This window comes from Lytechinus variegatus, chromosome 1 (assembly GCF_018143015.1).
Source record: "Lytechinus variegatus isolate NC3 chromosome 1, Lvar_3.0, whole genome shotgun sequence".
Lineage (NCBI taxonomy): Eukaryota > Metazoa > Echinodermata > Echinoidea > Temnopleuroida > Toxopneustidae > Lytechinus > Lytechinus variegatus.
The window spans coordinates 78476693-78495450 of NC_054740.1; the positions used below are offsets into that span (position 1 = coordinate 78476693).

General features: G+C 35.1%; 1 protein-coding gene across 1 annotated transcript; it reads left to right on the top strand.

The window, feature by feature from the left end:
- The first annotated feature begins 757 nt into the window (after positions 1 to 757).
- On the top strand, positions 758 to 17930 carry LOC121424149 (serum paraoxonase/arylesterase 2-like). The gene is made up of 9 exons (XM_041619762.1): positions 758 to 1120; positions 5540 to 5610; positions 6305 to 6360; positions 7537 to 7699; positions 9310 to 9445; positions 10208 to 10405; positions 11076 to 11157; positions 11982 to 12110; positions 17583 to 17930. Exons 1-9 carry the CDS (start codon positions 1047 to 1049, stop codon positions 17748 to 17750), a joined length of 1077 nt encoding a protein of 358 aa, XP_041475696.1. The 5' UTR covers positions 758 to 1046; the 3' UTR covers positions 17751 to 17930.
- Positions 17931 to 18758: the final 828 nt, after the last annotated feature.

Sequence of the window (18758 nt, forward strand, 5' to 3'; positions counted from 1 at the left end):
TCAGCTCCCCCACTTTTCGCTCAGCCCCCCCCCCACTTTGAAAACCGTTCCGCGGCCCCTGTGAAACATAGGCCTATATCCACCTCACAATTCCCACAAAGTGCACAGAATTTAAATTGACCCCTTTTCAGATGAGAATATTATAGATTTTTAGCTCGTGCGTTGCGCTCACTGTATTGATTTTCAAGATAAGAAAGGTATTTAGAATACCTAAATTCAAGGTCAAAATCTGAAACACGCGTTTATTCAGATACGCAGCTTGTTCTCTATTTAAATCATTATCCAGTTTCATATCACAATATCAAAAATTGACTGCTGGTGCTTTGCGCTCGCATAACGGTAGGAAACTTTGCAATTTCTCATCCTTTTCATAACATGATTTACAAAATAATATATGAATAGAGTGTCCAGAATGTTTCCGCTCGCGCTTTGCGCTCGCATAATTACTTATACGTCGTTTATCGTTTTCAATTCTCAGGCAAAAATGTTTTCAGCTCAGTTAATGTACATGTATGTAACGCCTTCAAGACTACAACAAGCAGCCGTTAACAGATCCTTTGTTTTATTAGATCAAAACATTTATTAAAAATAAATAATAAAAAATTCTGCTCGCGCGCTTTGCGCTCGCATTATTTATTAAAGAATCTAGATTTCTAATGATCACTCATCCTTCTCATGATATACAAAATATGAGAGTCCCATTCCGGGGTCCCATTTTTAGGTTTGATTATCGAATTTTTCAGCTCGTGCTTCGCGCTCGCATCAATATTTAGTTATATACTTATTTTCTTCCATTCTACAGGTAAAAATGTCAAAATTTTCAGCTTGCGCTTCGCGCTCGCATGCTTGTCATTGCTAACACCTTGGGCGGTGTAATGTCCATGGGTATGTACCCCAGCTCCAATTTCTGTCTGTGCGCGAAAAAGTTTTGTTTGTGCGCGAAAAAGTTTTGTGAACGGTATACGGTACTACTACTCTGGATCAGCTGCTGCCTGTACAAATCGTAACTCTTTGTATGGGACAATCAGTTAAAGCACATCGTAAAAATGGGTTTGACAGCTCGTAATATCATCACATACATCATTCTTGCTGTAATTATTGACCAAATGGCCCGAATTATGTAAGTATCACTCTTTGAAGGTTGATCTTGTGTTGTCACGTAACTTGAGGTTGAGTCCTATGTTCCGGGCCTATGTTTCGATTGTTCGTATGTTACCTACCAATCTCCGAGGACCAAACTAGCTTGCGTCGCGCCTGCAGTTTCGGGAAGAACTTACTGTAAAGTACCGCAGGCGTGAAACTATCGACCTCGGTCAACGCCCACCCCAAGCTGGTGTGTGAGTGGGACAGTGGATGTGCGTTGCAGTATGTCCTACGTACTCTATCCCACATCACTATCATATGATAAAACGAAACTTTCTTTGCAGCCCATCGCATGTTGTTTCAGTGTTATTATTAGGGATGACAAATTTTCATACCTGGAAAAGTTGTTAGTTATGGACACTTTTTTTTTGTTGATTTGTGTTCATCTATTCAGCTTGGTTGCGACCTTGGTAACCTTGAGCAATTTTTGAATAGCCTAAATAAAATTAATTAGCATAATCATCTAATTAGCATGTATACAATTAGACAGGAATAACCGTCGTTTCTGGGGATTTATTCAACAATTTCTGACATTTTACTACAATCCCCATTTACCGACGGCAATGTATTGGTGAGTGAGCCAACGCAGTTCAGCGGAACAACCAAAATACAGAGACTGAAGCTTTTGGTCTAGTATACAATATCGCAATATGCTATTACCACGGTACTCTTAAGCCAGAAAGACTGAAAACATAAATGATTTCATTTTTCTAAGGGTTCCAAGCCGGAATTTAATTTAATTTATTAAAGTAAATTGCGTAGGTATATATATATATTCTGCACATTATATATTAATTTGTGCAATATGGGTCTAGTGATCGATGGAAGGCATGTGCATCTTTTATCTTGTCGGAAATGTTTTTTGCTCTCATTTGTTTATTTTTTTGTTCATAGTCACACTTGGTACAGTATGATCCTTGGATATGTTTGTTGATGACGTTGGTCAAACATCTTGGGGTCAAGATTTTATAAGTAATAAGTCATGTGCATTATTTTTTCCGAAAAGTTTTGGTTTAACTTGCATTATTTCTTTATTTCTGCATTATGTTTGCACTTAAGGGTACAAATGATTGATCCTACAGGGTAATTTATATGCTCTCATCATTCTACTTGATGAGAGAGCTCGATTGATCTAAATTTTTACAATGATTTGGATGTGTCGTTGTACATGTATCCAGTTTAAAAAATAATGTTTTTTTAACTTGTCCTAATTTCCTTATTTCAATACAAATTTTGTTTATTTCAAATATTATATACCAGGGTCTTTCAGTGAAGTTGGGGGACAAATTATCAGAATTTTAGAAATATTGCCATTATCTATACAAACGTGTCTCACCAGAATGAAGTTTGGCAGAGACCTATACCCCTTTCATAAACCCATCCTCCAATTATCCGCCTAAGAGTAATGCAGATAATTCAATACAAATTGCGTTCACAAACTCCGAAAATAATCCACACTTTTTTTACGAGCACCAGACCTGAAAAAGGCAGATAATTGGCATGGCAACTGCACATGCCCCCTCCGATGGGGTTGTGTTGGAAAAGGGTGACCTTATGACCGCACCATGGCAATTATCCGCATTACTTTGGAAATGCGTTCATTAAGTCAAAATCTGGTCCCAATGCTGCTATTATGGGGATAATAGCAGCATCGAAATAATGCGGATAACTCTGATCCTCCTCCGATTTTACGACCAAATTATGCAGCTATTATCCGCATAATTGGGGTTACAAAATGTTATTTATTTTTTTTCATTATTCTCTCATTTATTACGTTGTCAATTATGTTCATACCTGATACATATGATCCTTGGGTAATACAAGATGTTTGTCCATGAGGATGATGGGGTTACTTAGAGGTCATATAGGGGTCAAAAGATCAAATGATATGAGGTCATGTCTATTAAAACTTCTTGAAGTTCTTGTGCAACTTGCTCTCATTTGTTTATTTATGCATCAATTTTGATCACACTTGATTGAATTTATCCTTTGGTAATCACATCAGTGTCATTTAGGATGATAAGGCCATCCAATTGTCGAATGGTGAAGTTTTTGTTAAACTAAAGTTGCTCTCACTTCTTTATTTTTGTATCAATTTTGTTTACACTTGGTACAAATTATACTTTGGTAATACCACATGAGTGTTCATGAGGATTATAGGTTCAAAGGTCATCTATTGGTCAAAAGGTCAAAATCCTTAAGTTTTTGTTCGACTTGCTCTCATTTAAGTATTTCTGCATCAATTTTGTTTACCCTTGTTAGAAATAACCATTGGGTGATATCATTCTTGTGTTCATCAAGTTGATCAGGTCAAGTGTTTTATTGCAAATATTCATCTCAAAATCAGGTGAGACTCATGGGTTGTGATACACCTTGTTCTGGAAAGATATTACATGAGGAATCCAAAAATTGTAAATTGGCAGGGTGAACTGCTCCATTTTATGAGTGAAAATGTTTGACTTTATAGGACCCTTAATTCATTTTAATGCAAACATCCATGTATATTTTTCCTCTTTGCACATACCACTAATTACTTAACTTATTTGTATTGCTCATGAAATTCCCTTTCATATGATATATAACTTTAGGGGATTGATTCATTTCATCAAAGTAATCTTGATATACAAATTACTGGTATGTTGACTTTGATATTTCGACAAGAAAACTGACGTTTTTCAGCTCTTACTTTAATTTTCAAATGCATGTAAGTAATTGATGATTCTATGGTGTATCTATCACCTGTTATATTAAATATTTAGTTGTAAAATTAGACTTAAATCAAAGGTCTGGCCTCATGAAAACCAAAGTTATGCATATAAGCCTGTTCACGGATGTAAACTGCGCACGAGCAGAAAAGGGTCATTTGAGATATAAACCATGAAGGTGGCTTTCAAAATTCACTGACATAGGCATTTGTGATTTGATGATTATGCATGTATTCCTTTATTCACTTTATCACATCCAAGCTGAAGAGTAATAAATAGAGCCTTCATGATCACTGGTATTTGACAGTAGCCTAAACAATAGTCAAATGTGCCACAGGCAGACAATAAAACAGATTTCCGAACTTTATTCCTGATGTAAACTTTTCTAGTCACCTGGTCTATACAATGTGATTCGTTCTTACTCTACCGGTAAAGCTTACGCAACATCTATATTTTAAAATGATAGTGCTTATCCTAATGAAAAATCACAAAGGTCATTTGAGAAAAGTTGATCATGAGCTAACTGTGAACTGGCTTATTTTAACAGTATAAAAGTCCCATAGACTCTCATATAATACAGTGTACTGCTTCCTCTATCCCTGAACTCCCCAAGTTATATTATGTCGAGTGCTGCATCGTATTGTACATGTAAAAAGACGTGCATAAAAGCTTTTAACTCTCATACAGCTTATACTCAGCTTTATGATACCAATTTCATGATAATTCATCTCCATTCAGCTGAAAAATTACATCACAATGTGTTCCTGTGTGAAAAATCTTGGGTGTTTTTGGGGGGTTTACTTAGTCAGTTATCATTAATTCAAGTAATTGAGATAAATCGTGAATAGTGTTATTATATTAGCCATGCACATCATGATTAAAAAGAGACCAAAATTTAAATCTCTAGCCCCCTGTAGGCCTATATACCAAAGTTATTCAAACTTTTCAGAAACTTAGCGTTGAAATAATACGTATGTCATAAGTTGGATTTTTTAGGAAACTATGTTTATACAAGTATATGTTTTCAAAAAATCAAATTTCTGCTTCCAAATTAAAAAAAAAAATCATGGGATATAGCAGCTTCATGAAATAATTTCTCTGCCCTGAAACCCCCCTCCCCCCAGAATAGTAGATCAGCTCTGGTTGGCTACCTATTAATTTTGACCACATGCACGTTGCAGAACTTCGCATTTTCCGATTATGAGAAAATCACAGACATCCATCATGCTACAGTTCACTGAGCACTTTTGGGGTTTTCAATTAGGGGTTCGATACCTTCTCTTTAGGTCTTTGGCCGGAAAATTAGTTAATAAGCAAAAAAAAGTAATCAGATAAAACTGTTGGGCATTTTGTCTCAGAAAAAAATTCAATGATAAAAGGTCATCAGCCAAAATATTTAGGGCATTCCCAGCTCCCCCCAAAATACCTTGGATTTTCCACAGGAGACCATAGGGGGGCAAAATAATCGTCCGCAAAAAAAATTGACCCCAAAAAAGGTCTTCAACCACAAATAACGGATTTCGTGCCAGCAAAAAAAATTCTTGTCAGGGGAGGGGGGCAGGGATAGGTCCCTGGGTTGTGACTCGTCAGGGGGGGGGGCAGATTGCCCCCCCAGGTACGCTAGTGCCTTAATACAAATGTATGTACTGGATTGTTCAGTGAAATATACTTTTTTTCACATTTTGAAACAGATATATGATGGGATTTCACAAGACTGTATTTACACATCACCCTGGAAAGTGTAGAGCTCTTCCAGGCATTTGTGAGTTTATAACGATTCTTTTTGATACTTTGATTCTGAATAAAGAGTATAAACTGTGATGCATCAAGTATTGTCTGATGTGGAACAGTCAACCTAAAAAGGAAAGACATATCATGGGGCATGTTTCTAGAGATACTCCTAACTGAATCAATTCTAAAAGGTTTTCATCGTAATTGTTTCCAGTAAATCCATCATTAACTGAAGATATTAATAATAATGATAAAAAGATTCGCATCCGAAATCAAGTGCCTGTATATTTTGCATAGGAAATGCTTTGAGCTGTATTACTGCCCCTCAATTCATCTTCAAAGCATCTCTGTAAGACTATTCAATCAATCTTAATAGATAAAACTAAGCCCAGTTTTACTGGAGTAATTAAATTGTTTTGAATGATATATTAATAATTTTTTTCCAAATAACTTGTACAACAAATTACAGCCAATAATGGCAGCAGTTCAGTGACTATAGCCAGAATGCTTCATATTATTTCGAACCCTCATTTTTGGGTTTGGAATCATCAGAATTTCTCATTCACTAACTCTCATGGATGACACAAGAATGTGAAAATGGTTATGAGAAAAAATGACAATGACATCACTACTAAATGGATATGTGTCACCATTTCCCTTATGCCACTTTCAGTGTTATGTGTAATTTTAACTCATTTTTTAAAATAAATTTTTCTCCAATGAAGTGAATGGTTCTGAGGATATTGTGACTTCATCTAATGGACTTGCATTTATATCATCTGTAAGTACAGTAAAACAGGATTGACTTCGCTTACCAAATTTGAATAGCGTATTTGGTCATAAGATTAAGAGAAAAGCTCTCAAATGAGTTCTGTACAGACCTTTATAAAAATTCTTTTGTGTAGCATCCCACTCATTGCAATCATGTCTTAATTTGCTCTACACTGTTTAAAGACTGCTACACAAAAGACTTCGAGAAGCAGAGAGAGACAGACAGACAGAGGGACAGAGACAGTGAACAAAAACAATTAGAAGTGCAGGATAGGGGGATGATTTTTCATTGAAAATTTTGTTATGATTTGAATTTTTCAGAAAGCATTATTCATTTTTTGCAAGTAGGCCCTAATCGTTCTATTATCAGTAGGGTACAAAATGGTAATATTTCTATTTCGGTTTATGGTAACTCCCGTAGGAACTCCCTTTCCAGGACAGTATTTTGCTGGTAAATGCCAAGCTGGTATCCAATTGCCTATAGGAAACATATATATGTACATCTAGGTTAATCAGTCATTATGGCTGACCTTATAAACAACAGATATTACTCTTGGGCCTTTTTATCAAAGTGGAGACAATGCCAGAGTTGGGATTCAAAACTCATTACCTTGTGATTATGAGTCCAGTCCTCAAACCATTGGACCACATGGCCCATGTGGATCCCAATTATAAAATGACTGATTCCTAATTATAAAGTGACAAAATCCTATCATATGATTAATTTTTTTTTTGCATATCAAAAATAATGATCCAAAAGTCAAGAGGAACTTTCATCAGTCACAGAGTTTAATTGCATTGATGCATACACTGTAATAACGTAAACCCAATGGGAAACTGGCGTTTGAAGTCAGTGTGTGTTAGGTCTAGTTTAGAGCTCAATAAACCCTTAAATAAAGCCTATATTTGAAGCAATTTCTATGTATCTATGTATCAATAAAATGTATGAGGTCTATAGTACAAATTGGGATTGTTATAGATGTATTAGACTGTGAGGGAACTTGTTGATATCTTGCGTTTCATAAAAGTCATTCTACCACCCCTAGACCACATAGACAGCGATGTCACTAACAGTGACAGTGATAATTTCACCAACATGCATGCCCATGATAGCATTCTTTTGAATAGGTCTCCTGTAGTATATTATGTTTTGTATCTCACACATTGGATTACTCTGTTGTACCAGGGTCTCCTGATGGTAGTTGAACCAAACCAAGGAATACTGGGTAAAATCTTTGTCTTTGACTTCAATTATCCTGATGATGATCCTCGAGACACTCAGATCGTTGGTCTCGATCCTGCAGAATTTGTGCCTATTGGAATGGATATCTGGGAGAGCGGGCCAAAAGGTATTCTTCAAAAGTATTTCTTGATATTAAAGGTATCGTTTAACTTTGTGAGCAGCCGATTTAAAAAATTCTCAAACCAAGATGAAACATGTGTACAGGAGCATGTATTGGAACTAAAAACCCTGAAAACAAACATTATTGAGAATGAAAAGCTAAAACTACAATGCAAACCCCGATTATCTAAATAGGCGTCTTATAGACGCCTAAATAGTACACATAAGTTTATGGGATGAAATTAAGATGGTGTTTCCGGTCACTTTATATTTCAATTTTTGAAGCACTAAATAATGATTTTCGAACACAATTTTTTCTGGGCTTCATTTTTGTAACATATCACAGACACAGGTGACAAGTGTGACCTTCAAGCTCAGATTTTTTAAAAGTGAAACCAATGTTAACCAATCACTTTAACATTCAGTGCCCTCGAAGTCCCAAACAGGAACAACAGTGAACTGTCACAGGGATCACATCAATCACCAACTTAGATTGTACTGTTTAGGAACTTCTGACAGAATGGATGGGAAGAAATTCTCAGTAATATATCAATTTCACTATTTTCCACTGAATTTAGCACTATCATAAAGGCAGTCATAATTTCTCGATTTTGGGGGGATTGGTTTATAATTTGCTGACACCAGGCTTTGCAAAAACGCTGGAGATAGGCCTACAGGCAAAATTGGTCAATTTGGAAAATTTAAAGTCTATATACTTTAATAATAATAATAACATTTGTAGGGCGCTTTATACTGGTGTTTCAAAGCGCACAGGTTGGCAGATTAAAATAATATACAGTCAATCGGTAAAAAAAAAAAAAATTATGAGAAAAGGTGAGCTTTAAGTGACGATTTGAAATTTTCTACGGAGGGAGCATTTTGGATATGAATTGGGAGTTTATTCCATAGGGTGGGAGCAATAACAGAATCATTTCTTGGAAAATTTTTTTTCACCATGTATATCTCTCTCCACATGTTGAAGGAACATATTGAGGTTGTAAATATGTGTATGACAATCGATGAGCGAGAATTCTTTACACATAAAACAAAAACGTTGTCATTCACTATCGCTTTATCATAAGAAATTATCCCAGTGACAACTCACTATTTCATATGATGTGACTTATACGTTATTATTAAATTATGTAATTTTTTTCTTATTTTATTATTATTATTATTTATTTATTTTTTGTTGGGGGGAGTTACTTCCGTGTTTCATCTATTTTTAAATTGCAATGCTTATATAAGGAATTAATGATTGAATAATTTAATTGCAGAAACAATTGATTTTTTTTAGATTTAGATTTTGTATTCATTTTCCGTTCACAAAACACAACAAAATCAAAGTAACAATACATAGTCAAATTGAAAGTACAATATCAATCGGAATATGCATAAGAATTAGAAGGAGAACTAAAGTAACTGACTAATATAAAACAGAACAGAGGGGCTTGTCTTAACACACATTCAAGAAAAAAAAATCAGTTTTAAGTTGCCTTTATTTGCAACATTTTCTGCTCAGGCCCTAAATTTTCTCTTACAAAAAAAAAGAAATACAAAATTATGGATTTAATTTCAAAGTTTGATCATAATATATTTTGTCATTCTCTCATTTAGATAATCCCACACTGACCCTGTATGTTGTCAATCGGCATCCCGATAGAATAGGGATTGAGGTGTTTGACTTTTCATACCAGAATAAGGTACCCACCTTAACACATCAGAGAAGAATACATCACAAGAATATTTGGAGGTTGGTTATCATTCATGAAAAGAAAGTGTATTTTATCAGCTCTGTTATGTTATGTCTGATTTTATTAGTGTTTGTCTTTGCATTGTATTTTTTTCTACTATAATAATCATCTTTATCATCATCATTCACAGCATATATAAAGTGCCATTTTTCTGTTAAAAACACTCATAGGCCCATAAATATTCATCATCGTCTTTATAATCACCATCATCCTTACCATGGTCATTATTATCACTATCACCAGCATCCAGGATTTATGGAAAGGGGGGGGAGGGGACATTTTCTTGAGGAAAAATTTGACAAGCCCCCCCAAAAAAAAAATCGTCCACGAAAAAATAAAGGTATTCACTTTCAAAAGGGGAGGCACACTTCTGTTTTAACAGCATTTTTACATTATAGATTTTAATTGTGCCTCTCAGGGGGGGGGGGGAGGGGGCGCACGGGCCAGCTTTGCCCCCCCCCCCCCCCCCCCCCGGATCCGCCTGTGGCACCTTCATTTTTATTACCATTGTTATTGTTAATAATTATGATCTTGCTAGTTAGTACTATCAGATATGCTAATTGTTGATATGGAATTAAATCTCTATGAGTACAAAATATTTTTACATGCCTATCTCGTTTTGGATTGTTTTATTATTTGCCTTTTCTGCAGCAAAATTGTTTGCAGTTATGCAGACACTCACAACCAATGACACACGCAATTTTCATGGTTTCTGTTGCTGATGTGTTAATAAGTATCTTCTTATTTCTTAATCTTAACAGTCCTAATAATCTTGTTCTGGTGGACCAAAATCGCCTCTATGCTTCAAATGACAGATATCTTCCAGAACCTCTCAACATGCTTGAGATCTTTTTTCGACTGAGATTAGGGACTGTGGCCTACTATGATGGAGAAGATGCTAGGATTGTTGCACAAGGAGTAAGATTTGCAAATGGTGTGAACATCTCACCAGATAAAAAGTAAATTGAAACAGATCCAATTGTTTTAAGTTACATTAGTTATCATTTAGCATGTTTAGAATGTATAATTAAATTAACCAGTGGACTTGATCTTGCTGTAATGCACAGGAATGTACACTGACTTAGTTTTAAACCCATGCCGTTAGTTTATGAGATTAGTTTTCTACCAACTATGCTACAATGCTCCTTGATTATAAAATAAGTCATTTAAAGCCCTCTAACGATTGCTTATGGAACTGCTTTTGAATTTGGTCTTGCAGTGCATCAAGATGCTACAACCTTCAATCACTTTTGATCCAATCAACATCAATTTTGTAAGCTACTGTTAATAGTAAAGCAATACCCTTGAAAAACTCTCCCAGGTGGTCATAAAGGGTTGCATGACCAATTATGAAATCCCTTCAGGTATAAGCTGAATTTATCAACTTTGACAGGTTTGTAGTGCACGGTATAACTACATCTGCAGTAAATGCTAATTTTTTGGGTCTTCTTTCAGTGTTCGCAATATGCCTTAACGCCCTCTACCTTTGACTTAACGTCCAAATGTCTATTATGATGGAATAAACCCATTCATAGACTTCGCCCTTATGTAGGATGTATGCATATATATATATGTATACATGTATATATAATATACCATTTATTATTTCACTGTTTGTAAAACTTATAGGTTTTTGTATGTAGCTGCATGTATGGGCGAAGAAATTATAATCTACAGAGTCCAAAATGATGGAAGTCTGGAACAAGAAAAGGTGAGCAGTTGATGTAGCCCTCTAAATTGATTCAACCAAGTAATTTTAGTCATTATGATTCAGGATTATGATTGATAGTACTAATTATTTTCATCCCATAATATTGTTATCAATAAAAATAACCATGATGATACTATAAATTGTCAAAGTTCATGTTTACATATTTTCTTAACCCCTCAAAGACTGGGCTACCTAGTTTGATGCTGTAAAAGGGACATAAAGGGCTGAATCATATTATGCATTTGTTTTTCCAAGCTCTCACACCTACTTGTAATCTGAGTTTACAAAAGTTATTCAAATCACATTATTAATAGCTCATCACCTAGTGATCAAAGTTCATCCCAGGACCAATTACATTTTTAAATGTAGTGATGTACCTGCTGATGCAAAGTTCAACACAACACTGAACGTGAAATCACCCAATGTGTAAATCTAACTATGGTCCGGATGTGTGTCTTATCTCTTAATTGGTAGCCAAAATGTGAAAGAAATCTCATACAGTAGATTCATCAGGGCATGTTTTATCAGGGATATGGAACTATCCCTGGTTTTATAAAGAGTTGCATGTGACTTAATGTCATGCTGGCAATGAACATATGTTGGAACATCATTGATGATTACCCAGTATTGTCCAGTGTTAAAGCATGATCCCTTCTAATTCCATAGGTTGTTATTACCCCATCCTGCCCTTCTTACCCTGCAAGTCCAACACTGGTCGAATTCATTATGATCAGTCATTGTGGAGTTTATCCTTTGGTCTACAAATCAAACCCCAGATGGCCGTATACATCGGTTACTGTCACGTTTCTTTTATTTTCTCTCAGACAATTCCCCTGGGCACTGTTCCTGATAACATCAATGTAGATCCAGATGATGGATCTCTTTGGATCGGCAGCAGTTTTGTAATGTACCACTTCTTCAACCGAATGGGAAAACTTTATGGGGTTGGTCAGGTGAGTGTATGGTTTCATGCCAAAGCATGTGCATTCATTTTGTCCCATGTAGAACAATTCAACTTCATTAGTTTCTATAATTTTATAAAGGAACTTTCATTACGAGGACACGATAGTTCTATGCAAAAGCATGTAAAAAGGCTTTTTCAAAGAGAAAAGGGAATAACATGACAAAATCTGGAGAAAAGGTATAGTTTTCAAGAGCCTGATATATGTATAGTTATATTTCATACTTTCGTGAAAGAGAACTATATGAAACATTTTATTTAGGTTTAAACATCAACAATACATTTTTAACCCGTTCGCGACGGCATAGTAGAATAGGTTCTAACACCCAAACGAGATTAATCAGCCGGCCATGTCAAGTTCGAACAGTTCCATTGTTCCGTGCGTGCGAGCTGGATCGTTGATTACAAAAGCGTGTGTGCGATCCACGATGAGTGAATTGATCGATCGATAGTTTTCGCGCATGCGTAGTTCATTTCCTGTTTTGGCTGCACGGAGTTCAGAGCTCACCTGTCGCTCCAGTGCTATAATTATGTCCGTACAGAGTGACTTCTTTGAGAATGTATTGTTGGTGATGTGGGTTTTGAAGTTCTTCTTGGACTTCTTCTTTTTCGATATTACTATTATCATAATATTCTCATAATGTTACTATTATCATAATATTCTCCCTTCCTTTCTTCTTCCTTTTCTTCTTTTTCGATCTTATTATTATCAAAATTATTATTCTCATTTCTTTTCTTCTCATATTTTTTTTTTCGATATTCTTCTTATCTTATCATCCTCATTTCCTTTCTTCTTTTGTTCGATCTCTGTCTCATCTTTTTGTTCTTATACTTCCTATTTATAGACCCCCCCTTCTCCCTTGAGAAGGGGGGGTTTGTTTCCTCTTGCTTTGTTTCCTCTTGCAAATGAAATCCTCCTTGTTTTTTCTTCCTTTTTTATAATGCTCCCTTTTCATTTTCTCCTCCTTCTTCTTCTTCACTGATAATTGTGTAATCCTACACCTCCATCTCCTAAGTTTTCTCTGTCTTTTTCCCTTCTATTTATTCTTGTTATGAGTTTGCTTGTGCTTCTTTTTTTCGCCTTTTTTCTTCGTCGTCTTATTTTCTCTTTATACCTATTCTCATTCTTTTACTCCCGTCGTCCTATTTTGCTTAATTTTGTTCTCTCTGTTTTTTTCTTCATGCAAAATGAAAAAAAATGAAGAATATGATATTTCCTTTTAAAAGTATGCCCCCAAAACATGAATCTTCAAAATATCGTTATATGCATACAAGTAATACTTTCTGAACAAGAAATCATAATCTTCTCGATTAAAATTTGCAAGGTGGTATACGACAATTATTATGAAGATTATTTATCATTTATCATCCAATTACTTAAGTTAGCCCACCCCATCCCCCATGATCACCATTATCTTCTCCCTTCATCTTTTTTCTGTTTCGTCTGCTTTTTTATTTTATCTTTTTCTTTGTCTTATCATTATTATATTCATAATCTTAACCATTGTTGTTATTATTATCAATATTATTATTATTTTTTTATTATCCGATTGTTATATTTTCTTTTATTATTTGTTATTATCATTGTTAGTGTTGATAGTAATGTTTATAATTGTTATCATTGATATTATGTAAACATTTGAATATTTTACATGTAAAGAATAAAAAAAATAGTTTAATTCGATTGAAAAATATTATTGTTATTGTCATGAATGCCATCCCCTCTACTCTCTCTAATCCCCTTACCTCTAGTCAACCTCTACTTATATTCTCTCTCTCCTCTATTTTCCCTTTACTTTTTTCCCTTCTATTCAATCAGTAGCTTACGCAGGGGGGAGAGGGTTCAATTTCATACCAGGCGCTTTTAATCGAAAAAAATGTACTACAACACTGCGCAGACAAGTGGGTTATGCTCTCTCTCTCTTCTTCATCTCCCGTTCCGTGCCACCCGGCCGTCTCTCTATTTTTTCCCTTCTGAGTATATTCTCGTCATCACAGAAATATGTCCAAACCCGGCCCTCCAAGCCCAACCCATACTAAAAAATAGAACCTACATTAGGATAGGTGCCCGGCATATTCGGCCCATAATCAATTTCAAATGATTTCTAGATTTTATACGTCGTCGAGAAATGTTCAACAAAAACCTCCAAATTATTTCCTTAATTCAAAATCCAACGGAGACGTTGCCATGTATTTGTGTAAAAAAAATGAATATTATGTATCAAATGATTCTAGTAATTAAAATTGTATTAAAAACAAGACATTCTGCCTTTCTTTCATTATCCAAGAATATACAATAAGTCCCTGCAAACCGTTTTATTTATTGTGAACTTACTCAATTCTCAGTTTATTTCACTAGTTTAGAACGTGTGTGGTTATTTTCTTGACATGTATGTGCAAAGGATTTAATGATCAACAAATGATTAGTAATTCATGGAAAATGCAAGAAAAAATAACTTAAGTATATGTTGGTCAATTTAAAATGGAAAAAAATGAGTGTGACCAGAAAGACATTTTCGGTTTTGCTGGTATTCTAGTTGTCAGAGATCGGCGGTGAACCAAGGAATTCTTGGTGGAGGGGACTATAAATGCACTACTTTTTCTTTACTTTTTTCTGACAAGCAAAGGGGGGGGGGGGAGAAATAGAGGTCAGCAATGAAATCGCAACCCAAGTTACACCATTACTATTTTATACCCTTTTTTTTATTCTAGTGCATATAAATTATATTCCATCATTTAATCCCCCCCATTTGTTTCGCCACACTCACTGTCAAATTTTCGGACAATATATGATTTGATTAACATTTTAGGAACTTTCCGTTCGGAAATTATTATTTCCTGCGTTCAGTTTGTTTTAATATCCAATTTCGTCAAGATGAAAAAGGACTCTGAAAATCAACCTGCATTGCCAAAGTATAATTCTAAAATTTCGTAAGTGTATATAATTTCTCACCTGGTACATTCACCTTTACAGAATTTCGATGTATTAAAATAATTCTTATGTTTTATTTCTCCACTTCCTTTTTCCTTGTAGCCAACAATCCATAAGAGCTCCGATGAAAATACAAATATAACGAGTTAATTAGAGAACTGTAAGAGGAAGAGCGTGCTTCAAAAGAGATACATAGAAAGGCCATTCTCGCCTGCCTAAATATCATATTCCAGCTCATATTAAGTGATATATATTATCTCTAATTAATTAATTAATTGTCTTTATTAATCAATTCATGTACTGATTGCTTTATCTCATATTTATCAAAGTTGAACGTCTGTTGTATTCTATGGAGTACGGCCAAAAATGAAACAAATAACTGAATGGACGTATATGGAATCACAATATGCTTTATGCCGTTTTTCTCGCACCCTTCTAACAAGCAATTAAAAAAAATTAAACGAGCCGCATGATGATAATGATTAATAATTCATATAATATCCACTAAACATTGTGATCAAGGCGCTCTACTTATTCATTACCCGGCTTACACCATTTGTTCCGTGAAAAGCATTATAGGCCTGTTTGCAGACATAAATATTTTATTTTAATATATTCTGCTTTTCATTCCCTCTATCTTCTCGAATAATACATCCATGGAATGCATATTTACTCCATGCTCTGGATTCCTATCGCATCACATTTTTTTTATATGCAGGTCAAACCAAACCACGATAACATACTCAATCAGAATAAAATCAATTGGGGAAACCTTAGATTTTTTTCGAAAATTCATATGAGATTACTGATATGGATAAAACATGCTTCATATACTTTGTACATCGTAAATAACACATATTAGTCTTCATTAGCATGATTATGCCTATGTCACGGCGTTTATCACTCTTTGGTGTTAAACCAAACTGACAAAGTGTGAATTCATCCGTACATCCTTCCCTTTCAAGTCACTCTTTTACATTGTTAGTAAGTGGCAACTTTATCGACCTTCGCTGGATGCCCTTTTGTGATTTTCAAAGGAAAGGGGGCCATGCCTCCATCAATTACCACATCCGTATCGTTAGAACAAAATAGAGTGTACGTACGATCCGAGGTATTCTCAATAGCCAGCTGTATACACTTTTTGTTTAGGATTATAGAAATCGATATCAACTTAAAGTCGTGTACTCTCTTCTAGTTTGATCTAGCTTGATCAGTTCATGAAGTTGAATATTATGACAGCCATTTTCAAGAGGCAAAATAATGCACCTAAATGAAAGAAGAAAACAAAAATCGATGTGTTATAAACTGAAACCCTGATTTTTCTTCTTCCTATATTCAACAGCGCCATTTTTTTAAAACAAGAAGTGCACACCTAGTTAGCAGTAATGCATATAGCATTTTCATTTCTTTGAAAAGCAGGATAAAAGAGCATTGTAGATTAAATGCCTTGCTCACGGGCATAGGTGCCGCGGCCGGGATCGAACCCGGACTTTTTGAAACCTCACAAGCAATCTTATAAAGTATCGATCGTTTTCGATCTATCGTTGATCATATCAGCGCACGCACGCAGCTCTGCGTGCGTTTTGGGTTGCATTTCGCTGCTCCCATTGTTTTCCCTCACTTTTATTGATTACGGTATATACGTGGTTCTGCGAAACTGAAAATCGTTGAAATCAAGCTTCCATCGCGGCAATGCCCACTGTACGCCAATATTGGACTCTCTTCGAAGCATAACTCGTTTTATAATGCTTTATAAACTATAGAAACAAAAGGTAAAAACGTATGACTTTCTGGAATGTGTAGTTTAATTAATGGACATTGTAATTATAACACAGAAAAGGCAGAAACATAGTATGAAATTGTATTTTTAAAGCCTGCAAATGGATGCGAGTAATAGCCTTTGCGGAACCGACTATATACGGCTCCCGTACATGAATAAGTTTTAGGGAACCGTATATATACGGCTCCCGTTGGCAACGGGTTAAGGTATTCTGAGATCTGGTGGGTACGTGTTTCATGAAAGTTGTTAGCACTGACTACATGATCAGTGCCGACTAATATAGTGAAATCCTAGCTTTTGATTGGCTGAGAAGCACTGGCCCTGAATGTTACTATGGTAACTGTCAAAGACAACTTGTTAGTGCTGACAACTGTCATGAAACAGTCCCCAGAGGATGATAGATTTTTATTGTTTAGGGACCATAAGCGAGTCCATGTGCTACTGTGGTGTTCACCTTGTTAAATGATTATGTACACTATTTCCCACAAATAAGATGACACCAATAGTTTCATTCCTTGATATTATTCTTTAATGCTTAGATTTTGGTACTTCGTGTAAATGGTTTTATAAAACATTGACTAGAGCATCTATGTATTACTATAACCAAGTTTATATTGAAAATGTTTTTGTTTTCTGCCTTACAAAACCATTAAGAATTTTGAAAATGTGGAACTATGAGTGTATGAATTAATCCACAGATCCAGAAGTTGATTTTGTTAAGGATTTAGTTTCATGTTCTTGTTCTTTCTCAGGTTTTGAATGTTAAGCTTGATAAGGAGTTAAATCCTACCATCAGAGAGGTCTTTTCAGATAATACAGGACTGGTAAAGTTCAGCAGTGTTGCTAGTCGCTATGGAAACAGCTTGCTCATCGGGACTGTGGTCAACAAGGCTGCCTATTGTGAAGGAATAACATTCTGATCATGTTGAGAGCAAATTCAACATCTTATCCAATTATGATAGTAAAATTATTATTGAGCTGAAATTGATTAAAGGGGAATGAGACCCTTGGAACAAGTTGGCTTGTGTGGAAAGAGAAAAATCTAAGGAAAAGATCAAAGAAAGTTTGAGAAAAATCAGACAAATAATGCTCTTTCTAATGGTGATACAAACTCTTTATCCATAATGTATTCTTTGAAAAATGTTCTGAAAATGTGCATTACAAGCCCTCCTGTATAAATGATTAATGATCTACTGATAGATGTGATAAAAAGAGGCATTTTAAGTGAAATCTATGCAAAAGCAATGGGAAAGTTGTTCACGTGATATCACACATCTTTGTCGCATTGCCAATAGGAGGATCTACATTACAAAAATGATCTAAATTTCAAATGCTCATAACTTTATTATTCATTCAATTTTTCTCAAACTTTCGTTGATATGTTTCTTTGATTTTTCTGTTTTCACACAAGCTAATGTATCTTGTTCCAAAGGTTTCATTTTCCTTAACATAATATGATAATTTTGCAAAAAGTATTCCAACATGAATGATAGCAGGGGGGAGACCAGGGTTAATATATAGATGGAACAAAAGGAACTAAAGGAATGGAAGGAAGCAGAGCATGATGGGGAGAAGGAGAGATAACTAGAGAGTGCTGTATTTCCCAAATGAGGCATAAATGTAACTGCCAAATTTGACCTGTGCTTGGCCAACATGACCCCTGTCTTTTCCAGCATGTGTTTCCATAGTGATTCATGCATTGTTTGGACAGTAGAGAGGACTCCCATTACTATTACATGTGAATGTGCGTGAATTCACTTAGCCAGAATAAATCAGTATTTTTTAACCTCATCGGAGTTTTGTATGTAAGGTATTCATATTAATTAGGAAATAACTTCACATCTTGTTGGTATTGTACATATCTTTTGCTGTCTCTCTGAAATCAGGCGACTGCAACAAATAAAAAAAATGAATTTAGGTTTTTAGTA